The 17,789-nt window shown below is 42.7% G+C and overlaps 1 protein-coding gene across 1 annotated transcript; it reads right to left on the bottom strand.

Moving 5' to 3' along the window:
• Window positions 1-1,771: 1,771 nt before the first annotated feature.
• Window positions 1,772-17,443, bottom strand: LOC116443437 (interleukin-2 receptor subunit alpha-like). Its single transcript, XM_032107615.1, has 7 exons — window positions 17,155-17,443; window positions 8,320-8,505; window positions 7,983-8,105; window positions 7,455-7,682; window positions 5,053-5,106; window positions 4,085-4,148; window positions 1,772-2,807 (listed from the first exon to the last, which is right to left on the bottom strand). The coding sequence occupies exons 1-6, from the start codon at window positions 17,228-17,230 to the stop codon at window positions 4,105-4,107; spliced, it is 711 nt and encodes a 236-aa protein (XP_031963506.1). The 5' UTR covers window positions 17,231-17,443; the 3' UTR covers window positions 1,772-2,807; window positions 4,085-4,104.
• Between the last annotated feature and the right edge of the window lie 346 nt (window positions 17,444-17,789).

The following is a 17,789-nucleotide window of genomic DNA, read 5'->3' as shown; positions in this document are numbered from 1 at the left end:
TTAGCCCCATGAAGTGCAGTGAGTGACACAGATCACTCCAGCACACAGCTCCTGCACATGTGGCACAAGAGGAGCACTCCTACATAATGAACATAAAAATTTCTCAGTGCCAGTGGTGGTGCTAGAATTTTCTGTATGAAAGCATAATCTGGCAGGTAAGCTCATAAAATGGAAATCTGAGAACTAGTCCTAGAACACATCTGTTTCCAGGGTACACATTAAACTTACAGGTACTTTCACATCTGACATAAATTAAAAGCCCTCTTTCAAAACCAAGTTGTGTTTTTATGTTTCTAAGTCTTCTAGAAGACAGCACTGTCAAATGGAGAGTTTCTCTTTGAATACCCACTGAATGGCTACTCCCCTCACTTCCAACAACACTGACCTCTTCAGGGTTTGTCTCCCTTACTGCCATCCAAGCCTGTGGACCTTCTCAGAAAAAAAGGGACACCCGAAGAGGGAAATAGCTTCCTATTTACCTTTGCTGCCTTTAGTTTTCTCTTCAAACCCTCCTTGTCACTCAGAGGATCAATTAGGTTGGAAAAGACCTCCAAGATGATCGAGTCCAATCTTTGACCACCTTGTGGCACCAAGTGTCCCGTTGAGTCATTTCATGAGCACCTCCAGGGATGGTGATTCCACGCACTCCCTGGGCATCCCATTCCAATGCTTAACAACCTTTTCTATGAAGAAATTCTTCCTGAGGTCCAATTTGAACCTCCCCTGGTGCAGCTTGAGACTATGTCCTCTCATCCAGTTGCTGGTTGCCTGGGAGAAGTGACAGACCCTCATCTGGCTGCACCCTCCTGTCAGGGAGTTGCAGAGAGCAATAAAGTCTCTCCTGAGCCTCCTTTTTTCCAGGATAAACAACTCCAGCTCTCTCAACCACTCCTCATAGAATTTAGCCTCCACACCCGTCCCCAGCTCTGTTCCCTTCTCTGGACTCACTCCAGCACCTCAATGTCTTTCCTGAACTGGAGGACCCAAAACTGGACACAGGACTTGAGGTGTGACCTCACCAGAGCTGAGTACAAGGAGAAAATCACTGCCCTGGTCCTGCTGGCCACACTACTGTTGTTACAAGCCATGATGCCACTGGCCTTCTTGACCACCTGGGCACAGCCAGCTCATGTTCAGCTGCTGTCACCAGCATCCCCTGGCCCTTTCCCACTGGGACACTTTCCAGCCACTTTGCCCCAGCCTGTAGCACTGCCTGGGGTTATTGTGGCTGAAGAGTAGGACCCAGCACTTGGGCTTGTTGAACCTCATTCTGTTGGCCTTGTACCATTGATCCAGCCTGTCCAGATCCTTCTGCAGATCCTTCCTACCTTCCAGCAGATTGACATTCCCAGCATACTTGATGTTATCCATGAACTTACTGAACGTTCACGTGATAAGATACGTAGTACAAATAAGTCCTATTCCAACAGGAATAAAAAAGGCCATGAGAAATATAAATATCAAGGCTACAGAGTGAGAATAACTCAACAGGAATACTAACCAGTAAAGCAATGACACATACATTCTATCTCAAACCAGAAAACTAGACCAAGACCTCCTCATGTCTTCTGAGTTATAAGGAAGGGATCCATCCTATTTGGCTTTTGTCATATGCCATGTAAGCATCTGCAGTCAATCTGGTCAATCTGGGCATTGTTAAACTCAATGCAGAGAAATAGGTCATGACCCTGAGACATTTGACCTGTATATACACATCAGTAACTATGTATCTCTGTGTGTGTATAAATAAATACATATTCATCTACATATATTACATCACAATAAAACATTTATTACTATATATAGTATATATTTATTATATCTACTTAGGCAACAGGGTGAGATGAACTGCTCTCTAAAGGCTCTTGTTCCTCCCCACTGCCTGCCTCAGACACAGATACTTGCATTCAGCCAGGTGAAACCCATCTTACTGGGCTGAGCGTGGCTAAAAAGAGGCAGAAGAATATCCAGACCTCACAGATTCCCAATAATGTAAGGACACGTCAAGTATTGTGTGTGCTTGAGCCTGTCCTCAGCTGCCTTTGTGCTGGGTTGTCTCATGCTCTGCAGCTACAAAAGGACCTGTCAAATTAATCAGCTGCCATGATCTGCAGCATCCTTGTCTGAGCTGGAGGAATGATGCACGAACTGTTGTGGAAAGGAGTAATCCAAAATAACTGGGAAGAGGGGAGTGATGAGGAATGCATGTATATAGTGAACCCTAAGGGAGTCCAGTCACATTTTCAGCTGCAGTGCAGGGGGTGAACAGGTTTAATTTTGAAAGGGAACACTTTGAGAAGGGGAAAAGTAGGCCTACACTTGACCCACCTGGGTGGGGAAGAGGCAGGGGGACATCAGGTGTCCAGCAAAGCAGCTTTGTTTGTGGGGAGGGTGGGGTGTGGGCTGAAATGATGGTGGCACCATCTAATGTGCTTGGGACAGGGGTCCATATGTACTCCTGGTCGCTTGGGAGGGGCTGCAGTTGTATTAGAAATACACCTGCTGCATGGTAGGAGGAGGAGAATTGGGTTTGGGAAGCAGTTTCAGGCAGGGCTCTTTCCCCATCTGTCAGTGATAGGATGCCCTCCTCCTCCCAGCACTCTGTAGGTGGAAAGTCACACTGTCCTCGTAACAATTAAGCCATAACATCTTCTGCCTCCTTCACATTTTGGATTTGAGTGTCCAGGCTTTCTCCTCATTTGGCACTGCTGCTCTTGGAGTCGCTGGTACAATCTGGTTTCTTCTGTGGCAAGTCATTAATTCCATGAGTTTGCATCTGAATGCCACGATTCCCTGAGAAGTCTTCCCTACAATGGGAAAAAGACTTTACTACAGGTGGGAAGAAGCTGGTGTTCTATGGCTTCTTCTATATTTACTATGAGAAACAACAGAGTATTTTTTGCAGAAGACACCATTTAGGATCTCAGTTACTTTTATTTGTCAGTTACTATTTCATCTGGGATTGGCTATTTCACCATTTGTTCCAGCACAGAGCCAGTAAAATGTAGATCATTCTTGACACTTTTTCACCCAACCATTTTCAGAAATCCTACAATGGCCCAGGCAATCTGAACCATAGTTGACCATCTTCAGTAAAGCATATTTCAAAGTACTGTTTACATTTTATATGGCTTTGTCTAGTCATGAATTGACAAAAATCCACTTCCGATGTGATTTCATGAGGTCCTCCCTTCTCACTTTTCAAGAAAAAACCCCATTCAGCTAAGAAGTATCAGTAATTAGTAAGGAACATGAAGAGAAATGAGGACAAAGATTAGCAAAGAGAGAGGAGAAGAGGAGAATTCCCAAATGTCAGATAGGGACATCCTGGCTTAACTAGGCTGGGGATCCTGTGAACAGGAATAGCCTTGGTGCACCTCAGTGTAGTAACAGAAACAGGGAGGAGGCCAGACTGAAATAAATCTGAAGTACAAAGTTGTTATGACACAGTTCTGAAATCAGGGGGATGAAGGAAACAGAATTACGTGGTTGTGGTGGCAGATGCTCCCCCAGACTTCCCACAGTTTGACCAGAGAGAAAAAGACTGATTGCATAATCTATCTGAAACAACATATTTGCATAATTAACCTTAAATTTCCCACAGAATTAACCTCCCACTCATTATTTGAACTGCCATTCTCAGTTCCACAATGGCTGGGACAAAGAATTTGTCCAGCTTTTTAGAATTATAGAATCACAGAATGATTTGGGTTGGAAGGCACCTTAAAGCCCATCTTGTTCCACCCCCCTGCCATGGGAAGGGACACGTTTCACTAGACCCCAGGTTGCTCCAAGCCCCATCCAACCTGGCCCTGGGCACCTCCAGGGATGAGGAATTCATAACCTCTCTGGGCAACGTGTTCTGAGATTTTTTAATTTCATAAGCTCTGATTCCTCCTTTTCTTGTGCCAGTATTTAACAGCTGAATCAGACAATCCCAAAATCCTGGGTCATATTTAACACCAAAGAAGCTGTCCAGAAATCTAAGCAGTGCAATAGGGAGAGGCTGATCCAGCTGATAACTCTTCCACCTCTAGGGATTTTTTGGTTAAATTTCCCATTTTCCTCGTTGTGTCCCACTTACCTTATTGTCTGCTTGGTGAGTCACACCAAGACAGTGGGAATGATAAGCAGAACAAACCAGATAGCTGTAAAACCAGAAAATCAATATGGTTAGCACTTGGAGTTATCTTATTTATTGCATTTACGCCAGCTGGGAGAAACACGCAAGATCAGGGATAGGGCCTCATCTTGCCCCTGTGCCCAGAGGCAGGAATTTTTCCATGTTTCCCCATTGCTTCCAGGACCCAGACAGAGGGGACTTGGGCAATGGAGAGAGATTGACCACAGCCAAATAACCAGGGACTACTGATGTTGTGGTCTCTGGTTTGCAAAACTCCTCCTTTCCTTCCTTCATCTCACTCCATTATTCCTCCTCATCATAATGTGCACTACAGTTTTCGACAGACTCCAGCTGGAATCAAGAGCCCTTGTGCAAAGGCTTGAGCATATGCACAGTAAGACACAATTTCTATTTCATCAGCTAATGGCTGAGTGGAAGATGGGGAAGGGAGAGAAGAAAATCACTTCAGACTGATCTAAATGCACTGCTTTAGCTGGGAAGTAATGTTCTATTTGCCCATCTTTTTTTATTCATTTGAAAATGAGAAAAAAACAGCATTTAAATATTTACTTTTTTTCCCCCTGCTTTTTTCCAGTTGAAGTGGTTCAATGAATTCACAGAAAGTCTCAGAGAAGAATCTGAAAATGGCTCCATTTAAAAAACAGGCTTTTGGTTGATCCGTTTTCTTTTACATTTACATTACATTTACATGAGTCTTTGAAAGTTTCTTTATAAAAGCTTAAGTGCTTAAACAATCAGTTTATACTGTCTTCACTAACTTCTCACACAATACATGGATATAGATGTGTCTTGCAGCATATTTAGTAGCTCTTCTGACAGAAATGGATCTCTTTGGAATAGAACAACAAACTGAAAGACCAAGTAAGTGCTCTGGGTGATGGAGTGAAGTTTTTAAGAAAATGGCATACCTGTCACTGGCAGTGTCCTCGATGAGGAAGAGAAAGTGGACAGAAGAGTGAAACCTATGAAGAGAGAGAAATTCTTGATTTTTGTATCAATTCTCTCTTCAGATGAAGAACACCAGAGCAGTGATGAGGACAGAGGCAGGCAAAGAGTCAGCTTGTTCCAGCACCAAGGCAGTGCCAAGGGTAGAGTCTGACAGCTCTCCCTCTGCACAGAATGCTTAAAAATTGCCATGTTTGTTTCTTGGCCATCAGTAGATCTTTCCAGCCTAGATATCAACACATGTGCTGATCTGATACCTGTTAATGGTGGGCATGAAGCGAACTGGAATGGGATCCATCAAGATCTTTACTTCATATGAGACTGGAAGGATGACTTTCAAGGTGCCAAGTTAGGATTTGGAAACATGGTTTCAGCCAGGACCTGTTTTTGCCCAGAAATATAAGCCAAAACTTCCCTGGTGCAAGAAATTAATTGAAGTTCTCTCTTATCCTGAAAAGGAAGCTCTGAACTTGCCCCAGTATGAGATATGGACAGATTTTTCACAAGATGTCCTGTAATAGAAGTTTCTTGATAAATTTCTTTGTGCTGAATGCTGAAGGAGAACTGAGAAAGGGGAGTATATTCCTTATTCAACCTCATTATAGACATCACATCATAACCAAGACAAAGGCAACACTTTAGGGGAATAAATATTTGGTGCTCTAATTGCCAGGACATGATCTTGCTCAGGTTTGAGAGCATTTTGCAGGAAACTGGAATTATTGTTCTGCTGAATTAAAGGCCAAGGGGTTTTTTTCATTGCCCAGTCTCATGTTTTTCACAATCCTAGTTTAAAAATTTTAAGATATTTGTAATTTTAAAATACTTGTAATTTCAAAAGGCCGTGTTATTTTCTGGGGCTGGTTTGTTGGTGAGTTATTTCCATCACAGCAAGAAGTTCCTTCATCCTGATAGCTCCAAGTGATATTTTCAATGGAAAAAAGTCTGGTGTTGTGATGGAAGAGGAAAGACCAGACAACAAATTGTGATTACCGTACCTGGAACACTCTGAACCAGGCACCACAGGGAAACAGATCTATGAAATAGGAGAGAAAGTCCTGGGTTGATGCTGAAACAGGGTGTGCAGTGGTCTGGTAAGGTCACAAGGGCCAGAATGCTCCTCACCCACTGTTACACAGATGTGGCCTCTGAGGTAGTCACCGAGGCTGAGCTGTAGGCACTGGGCAGAAACAAGGCTTCACAGGGCTCATTTCATCTCAAATAGGTGTAAAATAGAGCAGCTGACAGAGCACCATCAACACCTATTCCCTCTGTTGGTTTTAGAGCCAGCCCAGCTCAGATGTGGCCATCTGTGCAGTAGACATCTACACTTCTGCATGATTAATTTCCTCTTAAAGGAAGTACTGGTGAAAAGCCTTTTTTTTCCAGTCTGTTGGTAGGAAAAATCCTCTCATACTGTCCTTGCATTGGCTTCCACCTCTTTAAATTTCATCCCATTGCACTTCACTGCCTCAGAGGAGGTTGGGGGAGTACTGGAAGCCTGAGGACTGCAAAGGGTGTGGATAGCTGGGTCTGTCCACCTTGTAGCAGGGCATCTTACCCCTGTTTGTTAGCCTGTCAGATAAACAGGACAAGCTGTCTTGTAGTGAGTTATTTTGGCCACATGGAGTTAACACTGGTCTGGCATCCCCCAGCTGCCAATAAACATCCTACTTTTGAAGATCTGACAAGAAATGCTGAATTTCTGACAGCCATTCATTTTACAGCTATAAAAGCCACAGCAAAATTTCACAAGGCAGAAATCTGTACATGCTCCTGGAAACGTGTGGAGTTTCTCCTGTGAGTAGGGATATCTATTTCACAGTTACTTCCTAAGGGATTAAGTGAAGGAGTCTGTGTAGATTATTGTCATTTTAGTGGTAAATTACATTTGACTCCTAATCAATACTATTTCTTTTGCTGGCTTTAATATAGGTACCTTGATCCAGTGCACTGTTTTATGTTATGCTATAATCTACTAGTAGTTCTTTAAGTTTTATACTCCGTAGTGAGTAAATCTGATTAAGATCTTTCATCTGTTATCTCCTGTCTGTTCATTTGTCTTAATAAATATTCATTTTTATATAAATACATCTGATTTGTCATCAATAAAACTTGCAGAACAAAGTGATTCCTTAAACTGTTGCCAAAATCTGAGGCTAAGGAAAGATTTATCATCATTTAAACCCCTTTCTGTGAAGGCATTTAAATACACAAGGGAGTTCTTTCTTCCCCTCAGAGTCAGCAGCAGGGCTTCTTTAGTAAACTTTTTTGAAGCTCCCACTCTCCCCACAACAGTTGTGGGGTCTGGACCCCCCGATGAGCAGGTAATGACACTGATGTGGCGTAATCACAACCATCTTACCTGGCCCAATGGTCTGTGGTGGCCACTGGTTGCTGTCATTGGTGCATCTCATATCAAGAGGTGTCCAGATGATTTTGCCATTCACCTTCTTGCACGTCCTGTTGCCAAAGGTGGGGGGTCTCTTATCATAACCTGCTTGGCATCTGAAATGTAAGACTTGTCCCACGTAATGCTGTGGAGGCAGCCTTATGGAGGCATGTGGAACCGTCTTGGGAGGACCACAGAAATCTGTGGGAGCACAAGGCAGCACACAGTTAAAGCAGACAGATTTTGCATACTGCTTTTGTTCTTGAAAATCTTGTGCTCTTAGAAAATACAGACAAGCAGGATATACCAAGCCTTTCTAATTCTTGGTCAGGACATAAAATACTCATCTGCTTACACCATATCACTTGTTCAGCCAAGATATTACAGCAATTGTTTCTTTCCCTCTGTCTGCAAAACAATTAAATATTACTCACCATTTTCACACCACACCATGGAAATCAGCAGGAGAAGTGTTACAGTATTGAATGAGTTCTTATTTACCTTTTTGCTTGAACTCTGAAAGTTCTTCTTGCTTCTGGGGTGCAGGGCTCCTTGGTTCTCTTTCTGGCTTCTGTGTAAGTTCTAACTCCGTCATGGGAGCCATTGATGAAAAATTTTTCTTAACTGTGGAGAAGTTACAATTGCTGAGTTACAGCAAGACAAATATCAGAACAAAGCCAGAACACTCAAACTTTTGGAGGTGGGATAGAACTGTTTCAAGTTTTAACTTAGAGAGATAAGCATGAAAGATCTTTTGTTAATGCCCAGTTGTGTTTTATACCAAGTAACACATTGGAAAAACACCTCTATGTATAGAAAAAAGACAATGCTCACTCACCAAGGCATTTAAATTCCCCGTATTTCCAAACAGCACCCTGCTGTTCACTCTTACACTGAATTCCTGGGTATGAACCACGTTCTCTGTAATAGCCAGGGTGACACTCATAGTACAGTTTGGTCTGTAGTGGATACATTTCAGCAGTAACATCAACAAATTCAGTTGTTGGAAGACGTGGGCACATCTCTGCAAATAGAAAGCCTGAGAATCAGGACAGCCTGGAATTCTACTTTATGCATCAAGAACTTCCCCATTCTCAATACCAGACATGTCCAGCAGATGGGCAACATGAAACACTATCAATATTTTCTTAATGAAGCTGTGCACACTCATTTTGGAGAGCAGCCGCCTGCACCAGAGTGTGCTGCCCTGAGTCTATGGAATGAGGCACAATAGGCAAAAGCAAGCAATTAAAAGTTGCAATCATCTACAAGCAAAGATTTGGAATGGGCGTAGACTCAGTTCTGTCTGAGGACACCAAAGAGCAGCTTACTGTGAAATAAGTTTGTAAACCTAAATATATCTTGTTCCAAAACAAGGACGTGAAGTGTCGTGTCATCAGCAAATCATATCTAAATATACTTCTCAATCAGTTGGAATGAATTAAGTTAGATCATTTCAGTGCACTTGAAAAGCCTGATCAAGCTGAGCTGGAGACCTAGAAGTTGATAAAGGCACGACTTAATGATTATTTAAGGCCTAAAGGCTGTGAAATTAAAAGATCAGTCTGGTTGCACCAGGGCTGGCATTCTGGATCTTTGGGTGCATGACCATGGTCCTTTATGCTTATGCACAACAGTAACAGCTTTTAGGATTGAAATTTCTTAGTCACCATATCCTCACATTTTCTGCAGCCATAATTAATGCAGCCTTAGCAACCAGCAGGAATGACTGCGAAAGGCCCTTGGGTCCCTGACAGCTGTTCATCATTTGGAGTCTGCCCTTGACTCCCAAAGTGCCTTCTCCTTGAAAGACCAACAGCGACTCAACCAGTGACTCCCAGCCCCAGCCCTGCAATGCCCTTTTCTTTCATTTCCTCACTTTGCTATTTTCTGCCCTTTTTACTTTACATTGTCGTGCTGTTTAGTAAAAGTCACAAAGTTTGAAGAAGGCAACAATGAAAAAGTATGTGAGCATAGCTTAACAGCTAATCTGCATAAGGGTTGTTTTAATCCCCTTGTACCTTTGTGTTATCAAAGGATTTGCCTTGTAAACTACATCAGACTGTGGCTTTGAGAGAAGTGACTGCACCCGAAATAGTTAACCACATGTTTTACCACAGACTGTCAGGGTGATTAAAATTAAAAAGTTATCAGATCAGCAGCAAGCTGAGATCATGTACTCTCACTTTCCCTGAAAGCTAAAAGCTTGTTTCCCTCAAGACTTCAAAAGCCTCTTTGAAGCAGATTGCAGATCCGAATCTCAGCACAAGGCACTCAAACCTACAACTCATTAGTCTCTTCTTAAGAAAACCCACAACATTTAACCTACTCATCATAAAGGGGAAGCATTCTTTTAATTGATGATTAAATGTTGGGTTCTTCTGAACCTGCACACATCAGACAGAGATTGTGCAGAAATGGTGCACTTGGGACATGGTGAACATCCACATTGCAGCTGGATCACACACAACCTTCCTCGGATCCAGCCTTTTATTTTCATCCACATTGCTCAAATTCTTGTCTTCTCACATCTAAATAACTGCAGTATCTTCTTTGGCCTTTACAACCATATTCCTTTCCCTGATCCACAAAGAATTTTGAAAGATGACTTTCCCAGGTCTTGTTGTGACCTTCTGCCTGCCTCCCTTTAACTTTTAATGGCTTCATTGTCACATCAAATATTTTGCTTCCATTTTCAAGAACTTTCTCCTTAGTAACCATTCATAACCCTTCAAAACACTGGCTTCTCCTCCCACACTAGAGCTCCTCACCAATGTGTTTGATATCAAAGTCATTGGCTTTTGGGTTTATTGTACCAGTCCTCATACTGGTGAGGAGCCGTGCATGAATATGGATATTGCAAGATACCCTTCACTATGATTACTCTTAATTGTCTCAAAATATCTTATATACCTTCAGAGGTGCTTCTCTTTATTTGGTTTTTACTCATCTTTCTAGAAAAAGTAGGCACTCGGCATGTAACCCATGCATCGTCCTGCCAGGGAGTTGTAGGGAGTGAAAAGGTCCTTCCTGAGCCTGCTTTTCTCCAGGCTGAGCCCCCCCAGATCCCATCAGACTTGTGCTCCAGACCCTTCCCCAGCTCCACTGCCCTTCTCTGGACATGTTCCAGCACCTCCATGTCTTTCTTCAGTTTCATGTCATGGGACCTCCTGGAATAATGTGGGAAGACTGCAGAGAGGATGCAGACCTGGCAAGGTCTGGACAGTACTGACCTCGGGAGTGAATCGTGCCTAAAACTTCATTCCATCTCTGTGCCCAAGGAAACTGCATGGTTTGCCCCTAAAAAATCAACATCATTGTTGCATGAGTGGTAAAAGAGCCAAGGGATGGGAAGAAGCCAGGGAATAGGGAGTGGCAGGGTAGGTATGCTCCTTCATTAGATTTCTGACTTTTTACATTTTTAGCAAAGAATAGCTTTGCTTTTTTTTCTTTTAAATTTTGCTTTTTTGTTTTGTTTCTTTTTTTGGTGGGTTTTTGTTTGTTTGTTTTTTGGTTTGGTCTGGGGTTTTTTTTTGCTGTTTTGCTGTTTTGTTGGGAATTGGTCAATCAATTTGAGTTCACCTGACATGAAAATAATAATCTTTAAAAAGGCCAGCACATCTGGGCATAACACAGGCTGCCTCACAGCCTGTGGTGGCTCAATTTTGCACAGCCCAGATTTCCCTGGATTCTGCATCCCTCCATAGCTGCTCCAGGGTTGCACTCCTGCTATTATTTGTTGAAGATATTGCCCTCACACTGCCTTGAGATCTCGAGGTTTTGTTTGCCTCTTCATTTTCCCTTCCCACATATTCCAATTTTTCATCCCCATGACAAGGTGTTGTGTGCCACTATTTCCTTCTCTTTCTATCCTGATGTCCACTGTTCTCTCTTTCCTTCATTCACAAAATTCATCAGCTCCTACCTACCATTCTCACTTCCCACACCCCAAAAGTGTCCTGGGACTCCATTTCTCTGCACTTAGAGGGGCCAGAGAGGTTGGTGTAATTGTGTTCATGGGGATTTTGCCCTTCTGTCAGCTGCAGAATTATGAGAACACATAGCTCTCCTAAGGCAGATGTGAATTTCTGTTTCTCCCCATATCAATGGATTTTTGGTGCCTATAGCATTTGTGGAAATTCTGGAGGTGGTTTCAATTATTATGATGGAGTGGATGGAGACAAACCCTTGGAATTAGAAGGAGACTTGTGAATTCAGACAATAACCATGAAACATAAGAATTTAAAAGTAGTATTGTTTCTGCTGGAGTGCTCCCCAAATTAAGTTTGATAAGTTTTTTGAGACCTTCAAGCTCTGTCATCTGAGCCAACAGATATGTGTGAGCTAGGGTGTCTGATGCCATTTAAGATGTCTCAGGGCCTCTGGGATTTCCACATGAGCTGTCAGATACCACACAGGAGATATTGAGGGAAAGAAACCCAGCAGATAAATCAGCAGCAGTTCTTTTAGGTTTCTTCCCTCACGCTTCCCATTCAAATACGTCACTCACCCAACCACAAAACTGCTCTTAGTGGGTGTGCTGGCAGTACAAGGCTTCATGAAACCCTCCTGCCTGTTTCTCTTCCATGTCTGAGTTGGCAGAGCAGTGTTAGATGAGGCATCAGAACAACACCTTTAGTCCACAAGAAGTGAGTGGGGAAAATTTGTAACAGGTATTTTTAGTGCTAGGTAAAACACAGACGGTGAGTCACACCACAATAACCTAAACTCAGAACTTCCTCTATCACATGGCCATGTGTCACCAGTGCTGACATTATTCTTATGTCGAGTTAAAACAGCAAGGTGCAAAAATAGGACGATTTTCCCCTTACTACAAAGGCAGTAAAATGGGATTGGTAGAAGCTGGATGTTCTGAAGACTTGGGCAGAAGCAGTGGAAGAAACCAGGCACTGCACACACCTGCCCAGTTCAGAGATGAAGAGCACCTCTCCCCAGAGACACCAACAAATCAAACCAGGCCAAAATGAAGATATTTCCCCAGCTGTGCCTGAAAAGCTAAATCAGCCCTGGGGATTTATGTGCTGTGTGAAACTGTGCTCTCTGAATGGTGCAGTCTCCTGAAGATGAAACTGATACAGGCAAAGCGAAGGAGTTGATACCAACAACAGGACTGAAATGGTAATGAACTTTTTCTAACTTTAAAACTTATTCCCAAAGGATCATTTAACAAGCAAGCCTCAGCTCTGCAGGATTTTTTCCCCTCCTATTAAAATCATCATTTATTGCTTATGTGGATTTGCAAGATGGGAAGAGATCCCAGCTGTGGAGTTGGGGTACAGACCCCAACTTTACTGTAATTTGCCGATGAGATTTTTAATTTAGCTGTACCTTAGATTATAGAGAGATTATCTTAAAATATATTTTGAGTAGTAGTGAGTCTGCAGAGTAAGTGACAGAAATACAGTGGAGATGAAATGACCAGGCACAAGTTTTAATACGAACAGCAATGAAGGAGAGATCAGCCTTACAGGGCAGGAGGTGGGTTTGAATATTCCCAGCAGTGGAGAAGAGGAATGTCCTGTTCTAAGGATTTGGCAGTTCAGTGCCTGCTGAGTTTTCTGTACCAGAAAATGTCTCTGTTGGAAAGACAATGTAAAATAATCTGGAATATGAACTGGCAGGAACTCTAGGACCATAGAAAACTGGGTTTGGGAGAAATGCACTTCTCTTATCTCTTGGCTTAATCCTGCTGACCAGCTATTTGCCATTGACCAAGGCAGTAGAATCTAATGCAAAAAAATTCCATATACAGCAAGGCTAAACTTGGTTGGACAGTGGACTAAGCTTTCTCATGCTAAGCATAATTTAGCCTCTGGCATGTGCCTTCTTAGCTCCTTCTGTGAGAATTGGAACTGGGCAAACCTCTCTAGAGCACAGCAGACACCTAATTTACCTTCTCCAAAGCAAAGCTTAAATGTGCTTCTTTCTTTTTATCAGCTGCAGGGGTGGGAGAACGTTCTTCCATGCTCACGTTGATAATCAGAGTGGTTTACCTGATGCATTGATGGATCTCACACCTGCCCTAGCAGGGACGCTGGGTTGGGGACTTGGACTCAAAATGTGGAATCGGAAGTGGGAACATTAGGAAAGAGGGAGAGGGAGGAAAACTAGCCTGGGCACAGTGCACTGCATAGAAAGTGCACTAAGTGAAGAATGGGGAACGTTTGTTTTTGTTTCTGGGTGTTCATAACATCCTTGGTTCCGCGGTAAAGCCGCAGAGCTCAGATTCTCTACATGCAACCACGGCACATGGTTTTGTAGCAGAACAGAGCCAAGTCTTGAGAATATCATACGTGAAAGCCTTGTTTTGGTGTGTGACATTTTTGCTTAAAGAGATAACCTCAGTAACACACATGTCTTTGGTATTCTCATCTAAAAGGAAACAAAAAATTGTCTTTTTAAACAGCATCAGAGGGTTCAGATTCTTTCCTTTGTCTGGAACTTTCTCAGCCTTGCCTTTTGTAGGGCTGAAAGGGCAGTAGAGAATATCCTCTCTGAAATTAATTGAATGGTCTAACAAGTGTGTGTCCCAGTCTTGGGAAAGTGAAAAAAAAAAAAAAAGGTCTAGTGGGGAAATTTCTATTTCAAATGTGGCCTAAGGACTCATCACACCTGACTTAGGGACTTAGCATGGTCATGGAACTTTTCCCCCAAAAGTGTGATGGAAATTTTCTACACATGGCAAGAATTTTTCTGACCTCGTCATGCATGAAATATTTTTCCACATAGAGAGGGTTATATATTCTTCGTGTGAGGGCTCACACTTTACAAATCAAGAACATCAAGAAAAAGCAGCAGGTGACAGAGTGCTGCTCCCCTGGCAGGGCTGAGGAATAGGGAGCCAAGTGAGGAAAGCCATGGAAGGACTTTGGAAATGTGAGTTTTGGGGAAGTGTTGGAGGAGATGGAGCAAAGCCTCAGTGAGCGACGTTGTTCCAAAATTCAGGACCAAGGTCAGGGAATGGAATCCGTGAGTAGAAAGTACCCGGAAGCTGGACTGTGAAGACAGCATTAATGCAACAGGGAAAACAGGGCAGACATAGCTGAACATCGAGGATGTAGGGGAACCAAAATAACAACGCTCTGAAGGCAACAGGGAACAAAGGCAGAAGCAGTGGCTTTCTAGAAGTAGATACAGAGTGGATTTTTTTCTGCAATAGAAGGAGAAAGGATATAACATCTCACCTCTGATGAGGTGGGAAAACAATTCGTCCAGCTGAAGATGCAGGTACTGCAGGATCTCTGTCTGTAATATCTGCTTTTCCTCAGCAGGATCACACTTTTAAAACATTTTTTAACATTTTTTAAATTTCAGCTGTATATTGAGCCCTTTGGTGCTGAGGGCCACTGTAGCTGAAAGGTTTATAAAGGTATTTGCTCTCTAGTTGACCTTAAAAGAATCACTTGTCCATGTTTGACAACTTTAATGTATTCTGCATTGCATTTCAAATCCATGGGAGCCAGCACTAATATGCAAGTATAATGGGAAAGAAATTCCTCTCATTTACATGACTGAGATCTGGTACCCATCTTGTGTGAATGAGATTCACTTGAATGAAATTCCTTCTTTTGTGAGTTTTAATCCTTTCCAGGTTTAACTTGCAAATCTACTCAGTGTATCCCTGTATGATGAACAGCAAGATGGAAAGGTTGTAGGAGCACAGCTTTTACCTTGTGTTTGACCCTCACTTCAGGCTTCACCCATGCCTACAGCTTCTAGGCAGCTGTGCAGAATAAAGGAGATAAATGAGATGCTCCTCACAGGAAAATCAGCATTTCTCTTATTTTTAGTACTAAGGTGTGGTTTAATTTTTAGTAAATTAATAAATGATCATCCCATGCCTTAACTTCCCCAGTCCCCCAGGACTTTGCCCTCTCAAAACACTTTGAGAACCATCAGTGAAACTGTTCTGGAAAACAAAGGCTTTTTATTTTCTTTTTCCTCTAATTACATTTATTCCTGATAGTGCATTTTGCCAAACACCATCTGGGGCTGGATCTATTTACAAACCTAAACTTGCAGTGCTGGGATGAGCTGAAAAGACTGAGGCAAAATAATAAAAAAAGCACTGTATGTGCTGAGGCCTGGTTGGTTTTTGACCAGTTTGACCCAGCCTCTTTCCCTTTGCTTTGCTTATGTCTATTCCTAGGTCTCCTTGTTGATCCTCCCTTAAGGAATTAAAACCAACGGGTCTTACAGCCACAACACCTTGGGTGTGTCTATGATTAAAAACCCCTAAATTGGTCAAAGGTGGTGTTTCTATTTTAGCATATTATTTGCAGGAAGAAATTGCAAATATATATATAAATATTATCTTTAAACTTTGAGAGAGACCTTGAAAATAAGTACAGGAAGCTGAGGAACGAAGAGCTTAGAAATACAGTAGAGAATGCAATACTAGGCATTTATTCATTCAGTGGTGAATAAAATCACATCGAATACCATAAAATGCAACTGCTCTGACACGGCTCGATTTTTTTTCCAAAAAACCAGAAAGATTTCTGATAAACGAGATCTGCCTGCAAGAAATTTCACAACATGTTCCAGGCACAGTAATACAGAAAGTGTGATCTGGGGGACCTGACTCATCCCAGAACTGATCCCACTGACACATCTCTGGCTGAGCATCTCACGGTGCTGCTCCTGCACACAGCACCAAGCGCTTCCTGTGGGCTCTGGCACCTCATCTGGCAGTGAAAAGGCCCCATGCAGGAGAAGGTGCAGCATTTACTGGCAAAATAACAAGAATAAAATCACCTGGGGCTTCAACATTTGTGAAGGTCCTTCCTGCATTAATGAGTTTGGTCATTAGCAACACACTCTTCCCTTGAGATGGCCAGCCCCAAGGAAAATTCCCAGCCCTGCTCAAGATGATCCATCAGCAGTTACACAACCAGCATATCTGAGAGCCTGCCTTAGGCTGTGTCTGTTCATACCTCTCAGCCTGGACATCATCATCAGACACAGAAGGAAATATCACATTTATGGAGCACGGAAAATAGAAGATATTTTTCCCCCCCTTCGAACAAGGCAGTTTAAATTTAAATACACTAATGTATCACCAGACCATTTCTCAGTGCACACACTTGTCACAACAAATAAGCCAAATCTAAGCAGTGTCACCATTTATAAATGTGTCAAATTATGCTGAATTGGATTAGCTGTCTCCATTCACAGTTTATAGGCACTGCTGATTGAGAGCCATGGCTGAAAAAATATTTCATGTCTATAGTACCCACAGCAAATTTGGATGGTATCTTTTAGCTAATAGCATTGCCATCAATTTTACCTACAGGGGTACTGGCATTTCGGTGTCTATTTTTATGTTTCCTAAAGTTACAAGCAAAATGGAAAAAGCAAATTCAAAGGGCTGCCTCAGGCTGCTTTGATCTTCCCACTGTTCCAGTGATGGGTTGGAGGATACATATATTAGTAAGACAAAAAATATCCTCTAAAGCTCTGGATTTTCTGCAGTTGACAGTTTGTGGGCACAAAACCCATTTCTCTCATTTCCTTAGAATAGTAAATTCCTTAAGCTCCTTAACATTTTTCCTTTGCTGAAAGGAGTCAGGATGTTGTGAACACCCTCTAACAGCCACAAAAAACCCCAAATCATATTTTCCCTTCCCAAAAGGCAAAAAGAGTCCTTTACCTGGCTTGAGCGCCTTGATGAATCCAAACAAGAGCCACATCAAAAGCCACTTGAGTTCCATGGGACTTGTCCACATCTTTTCTCCGCAAGTCTGAGGATGAAGTTTCTCAGAAGTGATGAGCTGTTGCCAACCAAGCCAAAGAGCTGGTTACTGCCTGATGAGTCTGTCTGGGAGCGCCACCTACGTGTGCAGCGAGGGCTTTGGTCAGCAAATCATCGTTTTGCTGGCTCCACAGGAAAGAAGAAAGGCTGCTTTCTGTTCAGGTATTAGTCTTTTATCCAGGAAACCAAACTCAATGCTCGGTGTGGCAGAGCGTGCCTTCGTGTGTAGGAAGTGGTTTGACACATCAGAGCTCCTGGCTCCAGAGCTCTTTCCCGTTTCACTACAGCTGAGGTCAGTAGAAGTGGGGAGACTTTAACAGGTTTGTGCAGGTGCTCACCCCAAAATCTGTGGCTGGACAGGTATTAGAGAGGGACCATGGCTGTGGAATAAATGTCTGATGCATGACAATGGATCTCAGGCAACATCTGTGGGCTCTACCTGCAAAAAAAAAAAGGTTCCACAGCTTATCCTTTTGGCTTTTCAGGGGTCTTCTGTCAGTGATGATAAAGCCACACTGTATTTGGTTTTGATG

Source organism: Corvus moneduloides, chromosome 4 (genome assembly GCF_009650955.1).
Source record: "Corvus moneduloides isolate bCorMon1 chromosome 4, bCorMon1.pri, whole genome shotgun sequence".
Lineage (NCBI taxonomy): Eukaryota > Metazoa > Chordata > Aves > Passeriformes > Corvidae > Corvus > Corvus moneduloides.
This window is presented reverse-complemented; position numbering and strand designations above follow the sequence as displayed.